Raw genomic sequence first — 21,077 nt, 5'->3', positions numbered from 1 at the left:
AAGCAAGTTTAGTATAAGATAGAAGAAATTTATGTTGACCCCACAACCCATTCTGACAATTGTAAAGTACCATATGATACAGATTTTAATTATTGTGATTCATTTCAATTGGTTTGTGTTCTTCTTCTGTGAGTGAAAATTCTGGTAAGAACCTTGTATCCTTATCTACTCTACCTATCAAATGAGATCAATGGATTTCAATGCCATAAGAAAAGTCTGAATAATAGTAAAGTATTATTCATAATTTGGCTTGAAATGGCTGCATCTTTCATCTCTCATCCAATGCAATGCCTGACATTGAATCATCTGTTAATGATTGATCAAAGGATGAGCTATACTCTTCTCCATTTTCTGTTAGCCTGATACTTTCAACCTCTCTCACAACTTCAGTCATCTCTGGTCGTTTATCAGGTGAAGTATTGCAACAACGTATTGCAATCTGTAACATATTCAACATTCCTGGAATAGCAGATCTTTGTGAAGCTATTTCAGAGTCGAATATTTCTGCTGTCCATTCTTCTCTTACTGCTCGGTTCACCCAGGCGCATAAATCAATGCCGTGGGAACCCTCTGGTGCTGAGTGAGATGAGATTTTTCCTGACAAAAGTTCAATAAGAAGGCAGCCAAAGCTCCAAACATCTGATTTTCTTGACACCCTTTTTATTTGTTGATATTCAGGTGATGTATATGAGGCTAGGCGTTGAGCTGCAATGGGAAGGGCTACAAGAGAAGCAAAACCATAATCTGAAACAAGAACCTCATCATTCTCACCAAGTAAGACATTTACAGATTTCAAGTTTCCATGTGGGATAATGCTATTTGGCTTGGTATTTAGATGGAGAAATTCCAAAGCCCTTGCCACTCCTTGAGCAACAACCAATCTTGAACGCCACCTGAATGGAACTCTGCCCACACCTCTGCCTCCTGCGTTGGACAAAAAATATCGTTCTTTAAAGTTAAGAACACTCTACCTTAGTTACGTATGTTTTCTTATGCATGGTTTAACTTATCTGTTGTAATCTTTTAGCCAAACAATATCTAGAACATGAGATTCAAACCATGCATATGAATAGTTGATGTAAGCCACCGCTAGCCGATATTGTCCACTTTGACTCATTATGTATTGTCATCCGCCTCACTTTTAAAACATGTCTGCTAAGGAGAGGTTTCCACACTCTTACAAGGAATGCTTCGTTCCCCTCTCCAACTAATGTGAGATCTCACAATCCACCCCCTTTGGAGGCCCAACGTCCTCGCTGGCATATCACCCGGTGTCTGGCTCTGATACCATTTGTAACAACCCAAACCCGCTAAGAGATATTGTCTGTGTTGGCCCGTTACATATCGCCATCAACCTTACGGTTTTAAAATACGTCTACTACTCATACAAGGAATGCTTCGTTCCCCTCTCCAACCGATATGGGATCTCACAATCCACCCCCTTGGAAGCCCAACCTCCTCGCTAGCACAACGCTCGGTGTCTGGTTCTGATACTATTTGTAACAGTCCAAGCTCACCGCTAGTAGATATTGTTTGCTTTGGCCCGTTACACATCGCTGTCAGCCTCACGGTTTTAAAACGTGTCTGTTAGGGAGAAGTTTCCACATCCTTACAAGGAATGCTATGTTCCCCTTTCCTACCAACGTGTGATCTCATAGTTGAGTTGAGCTATATCTAGGAGGACACTTGTTCACAACAATTTATGGAAGGGAACAAGAGAATGAGAATGTATAGAGCTTACCATGGATTCTATCAAACAAGTTCCCCTTTTCTGCATACTTGTAGAGGAAAAGCTTCTCTTCTTTGGTGTAGAAATAGGCAACAAGTGGAAGCAGATTTGGATGCCTTTGCTTGGCAATAACTTGTACTTGCTTCATGAATTCGTCGACGCTCAACGGTTTCAGATCTCTAAGCCTTTTCACGACGATAGGCGATCTGCCTTCAAGCATAGCCTTATAACTATTCCCAAATATTCCCTTACCAAGTCCCTCAGCAGAAGCTTTAAGAAGATCTTCAAGGAGGAAATTTTCACTCTCCTCCATGAAGATGAGCTTTCCTCCTTCATCTGCTGCAGGTCCTTGGTTCTGAACTGAGATATCTGTCAAGTTTTCATTTCTCTTCTCTTTTGTTTCATTCAATCCTATTTGCTTCATAAGCTCTTTTAGCTCTCGATGTTTCTTGAAGTAGAGAAGCAGCAGCAATAGAGTAGCAACAAAAAAGAGTACAATAACAAGAATTAGCAACAAAGTGACAAGATGTTTAGAAAAAGAATTCGCTTCAGTGGCTTTACTAGTATCAGGAGGTGCTGCTGCTTTCTTATCTGACTCTTTTATGATTGAGTTGCAGACAACATCAGAGGGTCGACCGCAGAGTCCCGGATTACCGCTATAGGAGCTCGAGCCAAACGACTGAAGAGCCTTTGTTTTTGGAATGGAACCATTGAGATTGTTGTTTGAGACATTGAATACTGATAAGGAAGACTGGTTGAGTTCAGGTATGGAACCAATAAGTCTGTTGTTTTGAAGCTGCAATGACTGCAATGAATTTAGGCTCATAAGGGAACGCGGAATCCACCCATCAAACACGTTGAATGATAGATCTATAGCCTTCAGCTTCTGGTTGGAAGAGAAATTGAATACATTCCCTGATAAGGAATTGTTCTTCAAGCTTAGTGTAGACAATTCAGTGAACTTCCTTAACGCATCGACGTTCATATTCCCCACCAATCCCAAGCTATCCAACGACAGCGTCGTTACTCGGCCATCGACACATCGAAGGCCATACCAAAGAGGAGGCTGATTGTTGTGGCAGTGAGTTCCACTCCAGTTTCTGTTAAGGAAAGAGTCATTGAAAGTTGCCTTCAATGCATAAAGAGCATCTCTCTCATCTCCATTAAAGCCAAGAGTATCAACTTGAGCTACAACAGAACCAAAGAACAGAATGGCTGTAATGAAGAACAAAGAAAACTCCATGCTTAAACAAAAGTTCAACTTAGAGCAAATGTTCAGTGGCAACAGGTTTGTATTAAAGGATGTCGATAAGATCGAAACTATGTTCAGTGGCAACAGGTCAGCATTTTTATATTGATATAAAAGATATAAACAAGGGAATGGTTCACCATTTTTTTTCTATTGAAAAAGGGATATTCGAGCTATGAAACAAGGTTGGTTGTTTGACATTGTTTCCAATCCAGCTTGATCGGAAGAGGTACTAAGAATGCTAAACCTGTCCATTTGCAGTTGTACTTATCGATGAGATTTGAGTGTTCTGGGAAGTTCAAATATTTTATTTCTTTTCTTTCTTTGAGAACTTTGTTGTTTAACTTGAAGTCAGTTTGTTTATATTGGAAAAGGTTTTAAAAGAGATTCTAAACTATTGCTTTTGGTGTTTGAAAAAGCAGCTACAGACCAGAAATGCAACAGTCCAAGCCCATCGTTAATAGCTTTTGTCTTCGTCGATATGTAGCGGACCAGAGGGGACAATACCTACTAACAGTGGACTTGAGCTATTACTTGAGCTATTACAAGAAATATGTGTATAATCTGCTCACAATGCAGAGCATATGAGACAAGATGAGCATTGGAATTTACTAAACTTTTTTTTGGCTGCTACCGAAGGTGTAGCCTTTCATTTCTTGTAGCGTTCTCGGTGCAAAAACGCAATTGGTGCATATTAAGAATCTAGGCGTGATTGCAAGTAAAGAAACTGAAATTAGTTTGAACATTAAGTATCAAAGAATACAATTTTGAAAAAATACAAGTTAAAACACGATGAGTTTACATTTGGTAGATTATTATAAATAAGACGGTTCTTTTGATTTCCAGATACAGGTTCAAATTAATAGTGACAGAATCTATAACACGTGAATCATATCTAAAAATATGTACTTGAGACGCGAGAGGTCGTCGTGAGTTTACTTGTTTTGTTATTTACTTTTCATATATTTTAAAGCCAAAGCTTAGTTTTGAAATTTGGCTACACAAAGATTAAAACACAGTATAGAAAAATAATTTAGAACTACTAAGTTAAATTACAAATCATCAGCTACGTTGAATGTCTGGCACCTCAACAATTGTTTGCAAACAATACTCTTCATGTATAGCCAGTGTTCTTCTCAGCGAAGATTCCTCACCTACAGCCTAAATTTCAACAAGATGCAGTACCATGGCTGTTTATGATATAATACATTATCCTCAAATTATAAGGGAAAAAATCGCCTAAAACGCTTGTATGTACCATCCAACTTCAACATCATTGAGAAGGATAGAGTGGTTAGAGAGAGAAGAGAAGAAACAGGATGAGGCAAATGATTAAGCCTAAGGCATTCTTAGAAAAGGAAATGGAGTGGGTCTAAAAAGATGGCAAACAAATAGGCAAACCTAAGTTGTTTCTTAAAGAGAAAAAACAGTCTCCCTAAAGTGGAAGGTTGTTGCTTGAAATGGAAGGGAAGAAAGGAGCCAAACAAATAGACAGCAAACAAATAGACAGAAAACAGAGTGGGTCTACAACAGATTCTGGTTTGAGAGGAGGAGAAGGTGGTTTTAGAGAAAGACAGAAACAGAGAAGGAAAAAGAACAGGAGGCAAACAAAAGATCTGCAATTACAACAAAACTATTCATGATATCATGCCCTGTACATCCCCTTAGGAACATCAAGTAAAAAGTAGGTCACCTACCGCTAGTAGGTAAGAAAAATAAATCTACCGCTAGTAGATATTGTCCGTTTTAGCCAATTATGTATCGCTGTCAACCTCACGGTTAGAGAGGAGAACGAAACATTCCTTATAGACACGTTTTAAAACCATGAGACTCACGACAATACATAACAAGCCAAAGCAGACAATATCTACTAGCGGTGGATTTGGGCTGTTGCAAATGGTATCAAAGCCAAGTTATCGGATGGTGCGAGACACTGGTTGGAGTAGGGCTAGACTCTCTCCATAATAGACGCATTTTAAAACCGCGAGGCTGATGGTAATACGTAACAAGCCAAAACAGACAATATTTGCATGTCAGTGGACTTGGGCTGTTACAACATAAGAACTACTGCATCAACAACTTTTACTAATCAGTATTCAAAGGAGACTTGGCCAATATTAGAACATTAAGTTCAGTATAGACCACCAGATCAAAGCATGTTATTTCAGGGATAAACTAATCAGTAGGGTCACAAACATGTAGACTACTAAACCCATCTACCACTTCCAATAAAGGAGAATAACTGTACAATCAAAACTCCAATCTAAAGACATTGAGACCAAAGCTGCTCAACTTGATAACCATTGGTATAGATTATATAAACAAACCCAAGTGAACTGTATATGACATAAATCTGAACAATCACTATCAAAATGAATCACACGACAATGTATAAAACTTAAGTTATTCATACCCTTGACCATACACACCAGCTAAAATTAAAAATGGAAAAAGAAAAAGGAAAAATTACCCTCCATGTATAGGCAAGCACATGAAATTCTAACCAAAGAGGTCTACTCAGCCAAGGAACACAAGAATAAAATCCTATAAAAGTACAACTCAAAAGGCTTGTAACTTGGTGAGAAATTTAACCATCATATAAAGACTACAGACATCCATACAGTATTATCCTAAACAAAGTAAAGTTCAACCGCTTCAGATTCACTATACAACATCTGTTACCTCATTCAGATCGTTTATTTTGAGACCAATAAGATTTCTGATTTCTTATCTTTGCTGGGTGTATAAGCATTTGTTGCTGTTGCAGCATTTGCAGCCGCTCGAGTTCTGTTGTCAAGCTGAATAAGACTCCGAGTTGCCAATATCACCTGCGGTACCAAGTCATGAGATGCCCTTGCATATAAACACCTTACAGCAACGGAAGCTGCATCCTTAACATCTTGCGAATTCAAAGGAGCCAATAAACAATGTCCTAAAATTCTAAGTAATGGCTGCAAAAGCTCCCATGGAAGCGGAATTCTGAACCCCTTAGGTTCTGAATCATCGGAATTGTTCCCACACGTCTCAACTTGTAGGTTACCCATTTTTACTGAAACATCCTCTATCTCATCCCCATACTCCAAAGCCCTTTTCTCCGAAAACCCATCAATATCCAAACCATCTTCTTTATCAAATTCTCTCTTGCAGCAACAATCTTGCCCAGCCCACGACGCCGCAGAGAGGCAGAGTTCAAGCTTCGACCAGCTCGGCATCTGCGAGATCTGCTTGTAATAGCAATCGAGAGCGACGCCAATGATGCCAGCTCTTTTGGTTGACTTCACCGCGTTCTGTGGTTCAAGCGAAGGGCAAAGAACTCCAACGGATGGCCTGAATTGTGCTTGGGCAACAGAATTGGGCTTATTCAGAGGAGAATGGTAAAGAGAAGGCTGCGAAAGATCAGGAATCGCGACAAGAACAGGCTTCCCAGCCCGAGACTTAACCTCAGAGGAATAAAGCGCGAGAAGCACAGCCTCAAAGCCAGCGAGAGAAGGAGGAGAAGGGGAATCGGAGGAAGTAGAATGAACGCGAGAGAGATACAAAGAGGAAAGAAGTGGAAGAAAGGAAAGAACAACAAGGCGGAGATGAGGATCGGAAGAGAGAAAAGTATCGTAAAGCCAGTGGCAGAGAGGGTCAGAACCAGATCCAGAGACGGAGGAGGAGAGAGCAGAGGAGATAACGGAGTAAGCATCGTGAGAGGACAAAAGAGAGAGGGCCGGCCGGTCGGAATCGGCGAGAGAGGAGAGAAAAAACGAGTCGGAATGAGGGGGAAGGATGGAAGAAAGAGCGTGGATGCGAGAGCGGGCTTTGGAAACGGACTCCCACCATGAGTGCATAGGGTCGTTATCGGCAGTGGCGGTGGTGGCGGAGGGGTTGTGTGGGACGGTGGTGGAGGAGACAGAGGAGGTAGGGGAGGGGGAATGGCGGTTGTTGACGGAAGGATTCCGGTGGAAGTCCATTGGGAGCAAGGTTTGTTGTTGTTGTTGTTGTTGTTCTTCCTCTGAAGCCCCCTGCTTTCAGGGGGACGACGAAGCCAATGGGTCAATCGTTGAGGCAAAGACAAAAGTGAATCCTTCTTTTGGATTAATGCCTTTCTTTTTTCAAGATTGACCTTCTACTTTTTCAATCTCTCAATTTTGCCCTCAACATTTTTTTTTTTTTTTTCAAGTCCTTTAAATTTCATAAAAATAATAATTTACTCAAACTTAATTTATAATTCCAAAAATGCCCTCCTTGAATGAAAAATCAACGAGAATCAAAATAAAATGATGTACAACATTAGTCGATACTTCCACATATTACGGATAACGTAGGAGACATCTCTATTTTTCCCCTCGGGAATCCTTAGAATTATCACTGTTTAGCTTTCAATTGACTTCTGACCAATCAAATGAAATATGAGTATCGTTTAAATAAATGATGAATTCTAATTTCCTCAAAATTATATAATTTAATTTTGTTTTCCTCTTTTGATTGGGAAGTTATTGATAATAAATCAATTATGGAGGTTGAACTTCAAGCAGTTACTTATTATTTAATGGGTGAAAATTCACCACATTAATTGATTGATCCTTCAACTTTTATTTAATTCAATATAGTCCCTGTACTTTTGAAAATATCAATTGTGCCCCTACATTAATGTAAATCAAAGCTGGCAGAAACATAGAGGATGAAACAGCCCAGCCCCTTGACGTGTATGTGCAAAATGAATGTTGAACAGTAATAGTTTTCCTATATGTTATGCAAGCTTCAATAGGAACTACATTGATATGTATGTACCAACCAAAGTGTATTGATTACATGACTAAATGGCAAGATTGAAGTTCAAACCCTGTGAAACTTAGAGACGAAGCACATGATTGTGATATAGACATTGTCTCGAGTGATCCTCGTCAAGGAAGTGCAAGGACAGTTATATAATACACACACAAGACGGGAAAGAGAAGATGGGTGAGAAGCTAAGCAGAAAATTTTATATAATATGACTACTGTCTCCGTTCTTTTTAGTTCAACAATACATAGGGTGGGAGATCTGATCTCTTGGCCAAGAATCACTCATTCATCCAGCTATATAAAATTGTTTGCTACATTACACGGTTCCAAATTCCATTTCCCTCAAATAATTTGATGCATGAGAGAGAGGAATATGTCGATGTACGTGCATACGTGTAAGAGGTGGAAGATTCAAAACTTCGACCTCCTAAGTTGACAATAGAGTAAAATATGTAGACATATCATTCATATCAAAATCTATAGGATCAGTTGAAGAAATCGGAAATGATCCCAATGTATCGTACACAATTACAAATTTGTAGTTCCACAGACTTTATTTTCACATAGAAGCTATGCAGTCCACGAGACAAATGTCACAGAAATATCAATCATCAACTACAATGATGTTAAATCATGGTACATTCTTTATGTTAAAGAAAAGAAAAAACTTTTAACTTAGAAATTGAAACATGTAGCATATGAAATAATAAGCTTTCCTCCTCCTATCCTACACGCCACTATAAACTCTTTCTGGCATTTGAAAGTTTGTAAATACACTCAGTGTGATGATCACAAATCATTATATGAATGGTGATTGTGAGGCAGTTTCCATGAAGAAAAAAGGAAGGTTACCTCAGTCGAAAATTCTCTCACCGGTTGAGAAGAGCAAAAATACAATAGAGCTAAGAATGCAGAGCAGCCCTGGAATGGAGAAAACAGCTCTCCAGCTTTCTGGACTTGAGAGATCTGAATTGGAAGCCTTTGCAGCTTCCAGTAGTTTTCCAGTTAAACCGACTCCAATAATACCAGCTAACGTACCAGCAGTGTTCGAAACTCCCATGACAATACCGGCATATCGAGGAGCGATATCCATATGATTCACAGCAAATCCTGCTCTCCCCAAAGCTAAGAAACCAAGAGCCACAGATGAGCAGAAGATAGCCCCCCCAGAAGTTCTGAACATGGGGATAGCCATCAGTGCCAGCGATGCTACAGCAAAGCCTATTGTGTTCAAGAATTTCCGAGTTCGAGTAACAGACAATATTCTTTTGGTAACCAAGTGATCAGCAGCTATCCCACCAATATTCGAGAACAAGAACATGTTAAGGTAAGGCAACATCTTAGAAGAACCCATCTCCTGGAGACTAAGTTGAAGACCAAGCTCAAAGTAGGTAGGCAGCCAGTTCATCAATACATATAACGCATAATGGAAGGTAAAATTGTTTACAACGATCGCCCAAACTGGCAAGCTCAACAAGATTTTCTTCCATGGGATGTTCGAGGTTCGTGTTGAAGTTCCTCTATCCTCTACTTTTACTTTATGGTTTCCTTTCATTGGCAGCAGAGATTCACCAAAACCAGCAGCAACAGCTTTGGCATGTTCAGAACGTGGAGGGTCGCTTGCATACATGAGCCATAGCACAGACCATGTGGCACCTAACAACGCCTCGGCAGCAAATACCGACTGAGGCCCTCTATACTTTACCAGGCTCGGAAGGATAAGCATTCCAGCAGCGGCACCTAAGTACATTCCTGAGGTTGTAAGAGAAACAGATCTAGATCTCTCGTGAGGAGGAACCCACTGTGCTAAAACAGTGTGGATTGAGGGGAAGATGAAACCCTGTGCCACACCAACAAGTAACCGAGCAATTACCAAGACCATCACCCGACTCGGATCGAGTGGGACTAATGCACAGGTCAAGGACCATAAAATAAATGAGATCAGAAGAACCCTTCTTCCTCCAATTTTTTGAGCGGCCCATCCACCAGGAACCTGGGAACAGGCATACCCATAGTAAAATGTTGAAAGTATAGTACCTTTGCTTGATTGATCTACCCCCACAGCATCAGCTGCAAATGTATAAGCAATCGAAAATCCAACACGTTCCACATAACAAACAGATGTGCAGATAAACGTTAAAAGAACAATCCAATAACGCTTCGGAATTTTCATCATCGACATACTTCGCCAACAATTCTACGCATACTTTAGAGAACCTTTACAGTTGAAGATTGAGAAAAATCCCCAAGTGGCTAAGAAGATATCGTAAACAACTTGATATATTTCAACAGTATCTAGAATGATAAAAAGGGCCTGAAAAAAGGAGAGGAAAATTTTAGGACATGAAACAGAAAACAGAAACTAAGTTCAATGTAAGCAAAATAATTGCTCCAAATTAACTTCTTGTCTTCTGAGAAAGAAGATAGATGAGTGCATCACAAGAACAGGCTAATGAAAGATAATTGACTTCTTTCCTCATGTGTAATTTGAACATTTCTTGCAAATCGAAATACTCAGATCAACAAATGGATGCATTGGCAGATAGTATGATCTTATTACAACAGATCTAAGAATCGAGAAACCCATTGCTTAAAGTCAATCTCTGACTAGAAATGTCGATGGAGTGGCTACAAACGCATTCATATAAATCTATGTGATCGGGATTTACAAAGAAATGTGAGAAGTCCTCTGACGCAATCCTACTTACTAATCCAGTTTATAACTCAGAAAACGAGAAGGAAACGACTCGAGAAAGTAGTGGTTGAATGATTAGACGAAGTGCTGATGAAGAACAAATTATATGAACTAACAATACACCAAAATGAAAGAAAAATCATGCTGTAACGACCTAGATTGGTCAAATAGACGATTCCTTATCGAACTTACGAGAGCAGAGAGCAGAAATTTGCAGGAATGAGAAATAAAGCCACGAATTAAAAACAAATAGGTGATTGAGTTCTTACAAAATGGTACAGATTCAGCAGAGGAAGATCACATTTCCAGCAACAGAGACAGTGAAGAGAAATCGAAAAATTCCTAAACAAATGTGCGTTTCCCCAGAGCCAAATGCATCAAGTCAACTCTGCTATGGGGGTGGGTAGGTTCGGCCGTTGAATGCTCAAATTCAGACGCAAAAATGCACTTGAGTGAGAGAACCAGTCGAATTCACGTGCATTAATGCGGAGAAAGTAGGGGTTTTAGCGTAATTGGGCCTTTCTTGATAAGAACAATAAATCACAAAATTAGTCTTCTTAGAATAATTCCAACCGCCCCCCACAAACCCCGACACAAAGTCCTCCCACCACCGGCGTTCGGCATGAACAAGACACCACTGATCGGAGATTCAACCGGCGGCGATGTCCGACAGGTGAAGAAGAGAACCGGCGGCAAATTCGTTTTTTTTTTCCCTCTTTTTCTTCCTTTTTGACATAGAGATCTGATTTGAGAAGCAAAGGTAGGACAGGATTATAGGAATTGGGCCCCACTCTCTGGAATCGCTTCTCCGGGAAAGAATTTCTATTTTTTTTTCTTTTTTTTTCTTTTTTTTTCTAAAGAAAAATCACATAAAAATTCAAATTTCCACTTCAAATATTTATTATTAAACCCAAAAAAAAAAATATTAGATATAATAATTTTCATATAAATAATATTTTTTTAAAAAATATAAATTTTAGGGTAAGAATTTAAACCTTGAGAAAAATAATAATATCCCAATTTTAAATTATATTTATATTTATATTTTATCAAATATGTTAGTATGGATTTTCTTACTCTATAAAACATGTATAAGGAAAATAAATAAGGTTGAAAATTTTGCTAAATTTTAATGAAGAAACTAATGTCGAGTGTAAATTACGATAATTTAATAATAAATGTGAAAATGAATATTAAACTTTTAACCAAAAAAAAATTATATATGAACTCTGGTCGAATTAGTAAAAAAGACAAGAAAATAGTATAATTTTTTATTTAAAAAGAGTCAAATATGGAATAGGTAAGCTAAAATTTTAGACATTACAAAGTTACTTGTTCTAACCTATCTACTTCAATTCTTTATACATATATATATATATATTGATTTATAATTTTACTTTTAAAAATTTTATAAATTTTATAAATTTTTTTTTCAATAGTAATCTTAAAAAAAAAAAAAAAAAAAAAAAAAAAAAAAAAAAAAAAAAAAAAAAAAAAAAAAAACTCTTATTTGAATGAAAAAAATTCCACTTCAAAACGATGATCCAGAGCTTGCTTATGATGGAGATAATCCTTGAGAATGTTCTTAAAATATAAGCAACTTTGGAGAAGAAGCACTTCAGTAGTGTTCCCTGCCACAAGAACTTGAACAAACTTTGTTTCTTTTCGGAGGGAATCCTTCTAATCTCTCACAACATTCACATAATTCAGAGGAATAAGAAACAACGAGACAAGAACAACCAATGTTCTTCAAGATTATTACTACAATGTGTACCATGAATTCTCCAGAAACTAAGATACAAACATAATCAGTTCACTATAATCACACAAAATCATTAGAAAAGAAAGAACGAGACAAGAACAGCCAATGTTCTTCAAGATTATTACTACAATGTGTACCATGAATTCTCCAGAAACTAAGATACAAACATAATCAGTTCACTATAATCACACAAAATCATTAGAAAAGAAAGAACGAGACAAGAACAGCCAATGTTCTTCAAGATTATTACTACAATGTGTACCATGAATTCTCCAGAAACCAAGATACAAACATAATCATTTCACTAATCACACCAAAATCCTTATAAAAGAAAGAACGAGACAAGAACAGCCAATGTTCTTCAAGATTATAACAAGATATAAACATTGTTGTTCTATGACAAAATCTAATCCTGAGACAATAAATAATGAGATTCAATGATTTATCGAACTTAATCCATCCAAGTGATCTGTAATATAAATTCATTGGTAGAGAAGGAAAATTTGATAATACAAACCAATATACTTATGCAACATCACTTTATCAGATCAAATTTGAAAAATCAGCTGAATTCTCATGTTTTGATTACCAACCCCTCTACAAATTACTGAGAACTCAGATATGTGGTACAAGATGAACAACCCTGAAAATTTATGATGAAATTATTTTTTTCTATATAAAAAAAAAAAAGTGGAAACTATATGCACAAATATGATATATGTATATATATATGAGGGGGCTTCCAGAAATCATCTCGGACCAGACAGTTCATCAGGAGGCATTTCAGCAGTAGAGTCAAGAATCCAAGTAGTACTTGGGTGGGGATTGCGGCTTACTTCTTGTTGGAACCGATCCTCTTTCTGCCATTCTTCCCATCTTTCAGATAAGCCATCACCCTCGAGCATCCGTACAACCTCCGACATCTTAGGCCGCTCGGTAGGAGTGCCTTGTGTGCACAACAAGGCAACTTGTATGAGCTGCTCGACTTCATCGTCAGGATAGTTTCCCGCAAGATCGGGATCGACTAGCGTTTCAAGCCTCTTGTCTTTTAGAAGTCCTTTCACCTATAATTCTCCACAGTGGATATAAAAATGAATACTTGGCCTAAAGTCCAAGCTATCTTATATGTAACTAACAAGGTCTGAATCATACAACTTTTGATGCATCCACCGTCTATTCAATACTAAGCCAATCTATTATATTAGTTCTTATGACGCCTTTATGTGTAGTCCTAAAAGGTTGAGGAAGCAGCCTTAAGAGAACTAAACTAATGAACTAAATTATGAAAACCCTTTAATGTATTTGTGATGTCCCACGTTGGTTGGGGAGGAGAACAAACCACCATTTATAAGGGTGTGGAAACCTTCCCCTAGCAGACGCGTTTTAAAGCCTTGAGGGGAAGCCCGAAAGGGAAAGCCCAAAGAGGACAATATCTACTAGCGGTGGATCTGGGACATTACAGTATTGTACTCATAAGAAGTGGATGTTATGTTGCGTTTTACTGATACCAAAAGATACCGAGCAACTAAACCATGTTTTTGTAGGTGTCAACATATTACATTATAGCATCCAAAAATATTAAGGTAAGGAAAAACATACCCAATCAAGAAGCATGACATCATCATCATTTGCAAGCCGGGCAAGATCAAAGGCCCTCTGTCCAGTTATGAGTTCGAGGAGCATTACCCCGTACCCAAAAACGTCAGTCTTCTCAGAAGACTTTCCAGTCGAAAGGTACTCGGGCGCTATATGCCCAATTGTTCCTCTTACTGCAGTTGTGACATGAGTATCTTTGTAGTCCATGAGTTTAGCCAGCCCAAAATCACCAACCACGGCTTCAAACTCCTCGTCAAGCAAAATGTTTGCAGCTTTCACATCCCTATGAATAATCTTAGGATCACAATGATCATGTAGATAAGCAAGTCCCCTTGCCGATCCCAAAGCAATGCGTTTTCGGTTCGACCAATTAAGTGGAGGCTGTAATTCCGAACGCTCTACAATAGTGTAAACCAAAAGCAAGAGAGTATCATGTGAAAATTCAGCACGTGATGTGATTATGTTAACTTGTAATACTTTTAAAGTTCACCCATGCAGTCATTTCATGTGATTGTGGGTTTACCAGAGAGAGAGAGAGAGAGAGTTCAGTTCAGTATGCAATCTTTTTGGTCATATGACTGCAACTCTATGCAGAGTTTTAAGAACCATAATATATATAAAGTATGCTATGAAACCGTACCTCTTAAACACGATGCTACACTTCCATTAACCATATATGGATAGACCAACACCCGCTCAGTTGGCGTCATACAAAATCCACGCAGGCGGAGAAGATTACGATGCACAGCCATGCTGATCATCTCTACTTCTGTTTGAAATTGCAGCTCCCCACCCTGGGAACGTTCTTCTTTGAGTCTTTTAACTGCCACTAGAGATCCATCAGCCAGACGTCCCTTATAGACCTTGCCAAAACCACCTCTACCTAGAATATTTTTGTTGCTAAAATTATCCGTAGCAACTTGTAGTTCACGTAGAGAGAACCTCTTAAGCTGACCAAGATGAACTTCTGGATCCTCTTCAGCTGTATAGAAGAAGTGAAATTGAATAAATATTCCTGTTAAATGATGTAGGAATGTAACATTTTCATAACTTTGTTGCTATGTACACTGACCAGGTACATCAAAGAAATGATCTTGAGGTTTCTTCCGACGCCACAGAGCAACTGCAACAGCAGGAGCAGCAAACAGTAAAGCAGCACCAGCAGCAACTCCACCAGCAATAGCTCCAGTGGCAGAATTACCTAAAAGCCAAGCACCAAATTGAACAGAAAAGATAATTTAATCAACAGTGTCAAATGACCATATATGTCTTTCTTAATCTTCTTCTTTTTCTTCTTCTTCTTTTTTTTTTTTTTTTTTCAAGAAACGAACATTTTGTTGATAATCTAGAAGATGCATAAAAAACAAGAAGGAAACGAAAAATAGTAGAAAAAAGCCAAAACCCACCATTCATAACAAACTTGTTTGAGATTCGAATAGTAGATCTAAATGTCCAAGAACCTCAAAACGACAAGCAATCAATCCAAGGGAAAGTAAGACCTAGATTACCTAGTTGATTAAATATATCTCAAGGCAAGAACACTTGCTTGAGATTCGAATCACTCCACAAGCAAGATTGATCAAGTCAAGCTTGAATGATTCTAATCATGCAACCTAAACTACATAGAATTGCAAAGAAGTTTAGCTCTTTGCATTTGTGCTTTTTACTGCATTTTTCAAGTCTACTTTAAAAGACAACATACATGCTTTATATAACCTCATCTTTTATAACTATATAGCAACTAAATGTAACCTTAAAATAAATAAATAAAAAGTCTCAAAATACATTAATGAAACACCTTATCACTAGATTATCATCCACCCAAAAATTGTAACCATCCAAGAAGCTTGATTCTTCTTTAATGTGGCATGAATTGCAACTTAAATTCATCTTGAGGTAATTTGAACAATTTTTCTTTTAACATCCTCCTTCAAATCCATATTACATGATTGAGATGTCTGTTCATATCACTTATGGTTTCTTTCCAACCATAGTACCAAAATAACTTCTTTAACCATGCTTATCCATATCAACATTGCTTCAAATGCCAAAGTTGAACAATCTAGCGTCGGCTATATCTAAGTGAACAGTCTAGTATTTTAAATGGCATCTAGAAGAATACTGGAGATAATTGAGTTTTCAAAATAAATGAACCAGGCATAAGTATGCTATGTTATAGAAGAAAGACCACATTATCTAATGGCTGGACAGCTAGCTGGACTTATATATCTACTGCTTTCATGTGTTTTTACTTCTTTCTTAAATAATTATTCATTTATATTCCATACATTTTTTTTTTAAAGAAAACTATTAAAATGCATTATAAATTAAATTATAGTAAATAGAAAATGAAAATATGAGAAATAATATTTTTTTCCAAACAGCTTCATATTCAAACAAACACAAGAAAATATAGGAAATAGAAGTAAAAGTGTCTAAGTCAATGAAGCAATTTGAAGACCTCTAAGCCTCCGAGAGGCTTGGAACTCTCTTAACTTGAACACACACTCAATAGACAAGAAAATCAGTAAAAATAATTTATAACATCAAATACAATCAACATATATTGCAAAACATGTTCATATTGAGAAATATGTTTTTTAAATAATAATAATATTAAAAGAAAAAGTAATAGCGGGAGACTTATATGATAACAAACCTGATGTGGGGGTTGGTGAAGAAGGTAAAGGAGATGGTGGAGGACGAACGGCAGACTCATTTAGATTATTATTAGCAAAACTGCGTAGAGAAGGAAGGTCAGCAACTCTTAATGGGCTTCTGTTATATGATGAAGAAAGAAAGAAAGAAAATAAAAGACATAAAGCTTATTACCTGATAGGGGTAAAAAGAGAAAAAGAACCATTGATCGGAATATCTCCAGTTAGGTGATTATATGAAAGATCCCTGAAGTACAATTGAATGATAATGTTACTTAAAACAGAAAAGGAAATGAAAATGACAGAAAAGAGCAAGAGTAACTGGTCCCTTGGAATAATATTAAAAAGCACAACACTCACAGGACTTGCAAGGATTTAACGTTGGTTAATGACATTGGAATAGTTCCTGTCAAGCTGTTGTTGTTAAGACGCCTATTTCATATATGAAGAAGAAAACCATGTAAGAGATCCACTTAAGAGGGAGTTCAAAAAAAAAGCACAGAAATATAACAAAAGAACGGGAAAAAAATCAAAGAATCAAGGTGGGTATGAATTGAATAAGGATGACATGATGAAATATAAATTATAAAGCAGTAGTTCAGATTTGGGAATGCACGGACATGCAAAAAAGCTTCATATGTCTGAAAGTATTTAACGTTAGTTTTTCCGTTGTAAACTGGTACAAAGCCCTCCTTTTCTCATTCTCAATAGGAAAGCATCAAGAGAACTGTCCTTCCAATGACTTCGTGATAAAAGTAACTTCGAAGACGACAGCAGAGCTGTTATAGACATCTTTGATTGGATGTAAACAAATATATATATTAAGCATGCAGTAAAGGTGAGGGTAAATAATACCACAATCTTGATTCTTTCTCTGGTCTCTTTTCTTGGAAGACCTAAGCACAAATAATAAAGTTCGGAAAAGGAATCCTAACCACCTCCTAAACCCCAACACGGGTAAAAATGGGGAAGAGAGGGCCTCTCTGTCTAATGCCACTTAAAGCTCAGAATTTTCCTCGCGGCCCGCCATTTATCATGATAGAGAAGTTAGAATTTGCATAGAAACCCCTAATCCACCTCCTCCATCTATCCTCAAACCCTTTAAGCTGCAAGCTGTGGTTAAGGTAGCCTGATCCACCTTACCATAGGCTTTTTAAAGTAATGAAGCCCCTTTTCTGTCTAGAGTGTAATCATCTGTTGCTTCAGCAACAATAAGGATAGTATCAATAATTTTCCTCCCTCCAACAAAAGCCATTTGGGAGTAATTGAGTTTTGTTTGACCTCCCTCCAAAAAATCCATTTCCAATTTTCCAGCCTAGTTCCTTGTTAAGTATATTTTTCTTTCTAGTTTAGCAGAAAATTAATCGAGCTTTGTTTGATCTCCCAAAAAGGAAGCTAAATAAGTTTCCAGCTATAACATAGAATATGTGCAAATCTGATCCTTAATAGTCTATGGTTGGCATGAGCCAACGTCCAAGTGTCCAAGGAACTAATTCTAACTAACACAAAGGGTGGGTCTTTATCTACTCTACTTGATTATATGGAAGCCAACATATGCAAGCATCTAGCACAAGCCTTATTTAAAAAATAAGGGGAAAAGAAAGTTCAGGATTGAGTGGCAAGAAATTTTTACTTTATTGTGCCCTTATTAGAACGCTAAAGGCATTAGTGCCTTACCCCCAAACGATTAGTTTCGCCTATGACTTATGAAAATCCTACTAATAAAAAAGGAAAAATGCAAAAAGAAATAGTGTTGGGTGGTAAAAGAGGATTTATAAGGCTTTTGATAAAGTTGATCAGTGTTTTGTGGATGAAGTTCTTCAAGCCAGGTTTCTCGTTTAAAATGAAGAAACGGGTAGATAGTTTCGTAACCAACACATCCTTCTTATTCGTTCCTGTTCCTTCTCATTGGAAAATCTATTAGAAAAGTAAAAACTACTAGTGGTTTAAAGGAACGAAATCCTATCTCATCCATCCTTTTACTCCAAATAAGATGTCATCAGTGAATTATTTACTAGAGCCATTGATTAAAACTTGCAGTTTTCTATTATGCATACTTTCAGAGCTCACATAAATTACTACCAAAATGACACAAAAGTTAAGTACTGTCTTGAGTTTTTTTTTTTTTTTTCTTTCTTTCTCTTTTTCAAATTAAATGAAATTACTAAAAAACTGAAACAAAAATAAACAAAACAAAAATCCATTCTCAAAAAAGTACATCAAACAAACCAACCATGCAGCAAAAGCATGGCAGAAAAGGAAAAGGAAAATATAAATCAGATGCTAAAAAAGTACACAGAAGGAGGGAAAGTTTAAGGATGTGTAACCATACAGGAAACGCAGATTATCAAGCTGGCCAAGTGTGACGGGTATGTGACCAGTTAAATTGTTCAAGTAAAGATCCAAGCTCACCAAGTTTGTCAAATCCCCAAGCTCCTCCGGAATTCCTCCACTAATATTGTTACTATAGAGTTCCCTGTCATATCATATCAGTTCATGTTATTTGCAACTAAGATAATTATCATTTCATATCAGTTCATGTTATTTGCAACTAAGATAATTATCATTTCATATCAGTTCATGTTATTTGCAACTAAGATAATTCTCATATCACATCAGTTCATGTTATTTGCAACTAAGATAATTCTCATATCACATCAGTTCATGTTATTTGCAACTAAGATAATTATCATATCATATCAGTTCATGTTATTTGCAACTAAGATAATTATCATAGATAAATTGCATTCCCTCTTACTTTTTAAGTATATCCAGTCAATTGGATCTTTGAGATATTTTTATTATTTCTTTCGATTCTGCAGTCCTTGATGACGGCATAAAGGAATAAAGACTAAGATGTGTAACATTTAGAAGAAACGTAATTCATGAAATTTGGTAAGAAACTAGATGACAATATAACCTTGATCAGTCAAAAACAAAACTAGTAAGCTTGAACTATAAATTCCTTGAACTACGACAACTCGACTGGGAAGAGAGAGAGAGAGAGAGAGAGAGAGATAATGAAAGTGCACAATCAAAGATAAAAAAAAGAGATTGGTGTAGCCACGAATCGGCGAACACTCACAGATACTGTAAACTCGAAAGCTGACCAAGTTGTGGAACTAATGTGCCAGATAGATTTGCATTTCCAAGATCACTGGACAAATAAGAAGGAAAAGATTGAGGGGCCAGCAATCATAATAATAATTTCCAAAAGCAACATTTGTTCCAAGCTCCTAGTAGACATAGAAGCTTACACTCGAATGACAGTATTCACGTTGTCACAGGTGACATGAAACCAAGTGCAGGGATTAACAAGTGTTGGATCCCAACTCTGCAATACGCTGTTGGGATCTTGTAAATTCGACTTCAATGCATACAAAGCATCGCCTGCCCGCATAAAGTACGCAATAATTAGTCCAAGAAACAAGCATCCACAAAGCGCAGCGAGCAGTTAACGTATTCAATACAAACTAGGAACAGTAACGTGCAATCATCAGAAGGCTTGAAGATTATCACAGTCTCAAACCAAACAAAACTTCGAGTTCGATTAAATTTCGATATGTCTAAAGCTCAGTCAATAAATTTGCAAAATCTCCAGCAAAATACAAAACCATGATTCTTATTCCAAACTCTACAATGCTATCCCAAAATGTAAGCACATGGGCGGACTGTACTAGAGATGTTTCGTTTGAACTATAAACCTAGATAGCTAAATAATTCAAAGCATCGTAATCTATATATCAGATTTTCCGGCGATCAAACATGTGGAACAACACAGATGGTCGCATTCGTATTCTCATTTTGTCAACGGAATCAAATCGGAAAACAGAAACAAAACCCAAAGAAGAACGGATTAGCGATGCGGATATGAACAAGAAATTCAATAAGCAAATACCTTCAGGATTAGCAGAGAGCAGCGAAACAAACCGGAGCACCAAAATTATCCACAGAGAAGACGAAGAACGCAACATCACCGACATAACGCAAACCAAAATCCCGCACTAAAGTTTACACTCGAAACAATCCGACATAGTGAGCAGAGGGATTTCGGAGGAGGAGCGCCAAGAGGTCAAAGCTCAACAGAATCCTCGAATCGGAGCTCCAGATTCTGTGGGAACCTTCGAGGAAACTGCTCAAAACGTGAAGGAACCCCGTTGACTGCAACAGGGTCGAGGAGACTCGAAGTAAGGAATTGAAGAAAATGTTATGGACGAAGAAGAAGAAGAAGAAGAAGCGAAAAAATTGACCACTTGCAGAGCTTGCAGGCTTCCATGGAATGAGAAGAAGAAATTGCACAGGAAATTGGGATGGGTTGAATTAAAACGGAAGAAGAAAAGTCGTTGATTTTCTTTGGTCTTTGTTCTTCTTCCTTCACTTCTTTTCTTGAAATCAAATAGTCCAACTCCAAAATAGAGATTCAACCAAGAACACAAAAATGCTCAATTATCAAAGCATCCAAAATTCAACTGAAAAAAAAAATACATAGCCACAACAATCATAAAACCAACGCCATTTTTAACCTGTTGAGATAATGTTTTTACTTTTAGAACCCATTTGATACTCAAAAGATACTCTTGAGTCAATGGGGATGGCTATGTATGAACCATAGAAAACAA

At 37.3% G+C, this 21,077-nt stretch overlaps 4 protein-coding genes and 1 long non-coding RNA gene across 6 annotated transcripts; 1 reads left to right on the top strand and 4 right to left on the bottom strand.

Annotated features, from left to right (window-relative positions):
- Positions 1 to 79: 79 nt before the first annotated feature.
- LOC111778693 (pollen receptor-like kinase 4) lies at positions 80 to 2,980 on the bottom strand. The gene is made up of 2 exons (XM_023658669.2): positions 1,742 to 2,980; positions 80 to 924 (listed from the first exon to the last, which is right to left on the bottom strand). Exons 1-2 carry the CDS (start codon positions 2,970 to 2,972, stop codon positions 269 to 271), a joined length of 1,887 nt encoding a protein of 628 aa, XP_023514437.2. The 5' UTR covers positions 2,973 to 2,980; the 3' UTR covers positions 80 to 268.
- Positions 615 to 4,184, top strand: LOC147793761 (uncharacterized). 2 transcript variants are annotated; one of them, XR_015420976.1, is made up of 4 exons: positions 615 to 955; positions 2,347 to 3,017; positions 3,141 to 3,207; positions 3,401 to 4,184. It is a non-coding gene; the product is annotated as an uncharacterized LOC147793761 (long non-coding RNA). The 2 variants fall into 2 exon arrangements; XR_015420975.1 differs by having other exon boundaries at positions 2,347 to 3,207.
- Positions 4,185 to 5,263: 1,079 nt separating this feature from the next.
- On the bottom strand, positions 5,264 to 7,061 carry LOC111787735 (uncharacterized). Its single transcript, XM_023667777.2, has one exon. The coding sequence runs from the start codon at positions 6,932 to 6,934 to the stop codon at positions 5,675 to 5,677; it is 1,260 nt and encodes a 419-aa protein (XP_023523545.1). The 5' UTR covers positions 6,935 to 7,061; the 3' UTR covers positions 5,264 to 5,674.
- Positions 7,062 to 8,180: 1,119 nt separating this feature from the next.
- On the bottom strand, positions 8,181 to 11,227 carry LOC111809055 (putative anion transporter 5). Its single transcript, XM_023695425.2, has 2 exons — positions 10,713 to 11,227; positions 8,181 to 10,062 (listed from the first exon to the last, which is right to left on the bottom strand). Exon 2 carries the CDS (start codon positions 9,928 to 9,930, stop codon positions 8,602 to 8,604), a length of 1,329 nt encoding a protein of 442 aa, XP_023551193.1. The 5' UTR covers positions 9,931 to 10,062; positions 10,713 to 11,227; the 3' UTR covers positions 8,181 to 8,601.
- Positions 11,228 to 12,690: 1,463 nt separating this feature from the next.
- On the bottom strand, positions 12,691 to 21,037 carry LOC111793907 (BRASSINOSTEROID INSENSITIVE 1-associated receptor kinase 1). Its single transcript, XM_023675981.2, has 11 exons — positions 20,357 to 21,037; positions 19,716 to 19,848; positions 19,544 to 19,615; positions 18,791 to 18,934; positions 16,819 to 16,890; positions 16,634 to 16,705; positions 16,461 to 16,540; positions 14,874 to 15,002; positions 14,442 to 14,783; positions 13,805 to 14,199; positions 12,691 to 13,269 (listed from the first exon to the last, which is right to left on the bottom strand). Exons 1-11 carry the CDS (start codon positions 20,439 to 20,441, stop codon positions 12,955 to 12,957), a joined length of 1,839 nt encoding a protein of 612 aa, XP_023531749.2. The 5' UTR covers positions 20,442 to 21,037; the 3' UTR covers positions 12,691 to 12,954.
- Positions 21,038 to 21,077: the final 40 nt, after the last annotated feature.

The sequence above is a fragment of the Cucurbita pepo genome, chromosome 1, assembly GCF_057944985.1.
Source record: "Cucurbita pepo subsp. pepo isolate OVF chromosome 1, ASM5794498v1, whole genome shotgun sequence".
Classification (NCBI taxonomy): domain Eukaryota; kingdom Viridiplantae; phylum Streptophyta; class Magnoliopsida; order Cucurbitales; family Cucurbitaceae; genus Cucurbita; species Cucurbita pepo.
This window is presented reverse-complemented; position numbering and strand designations above follow the sequence as displayed.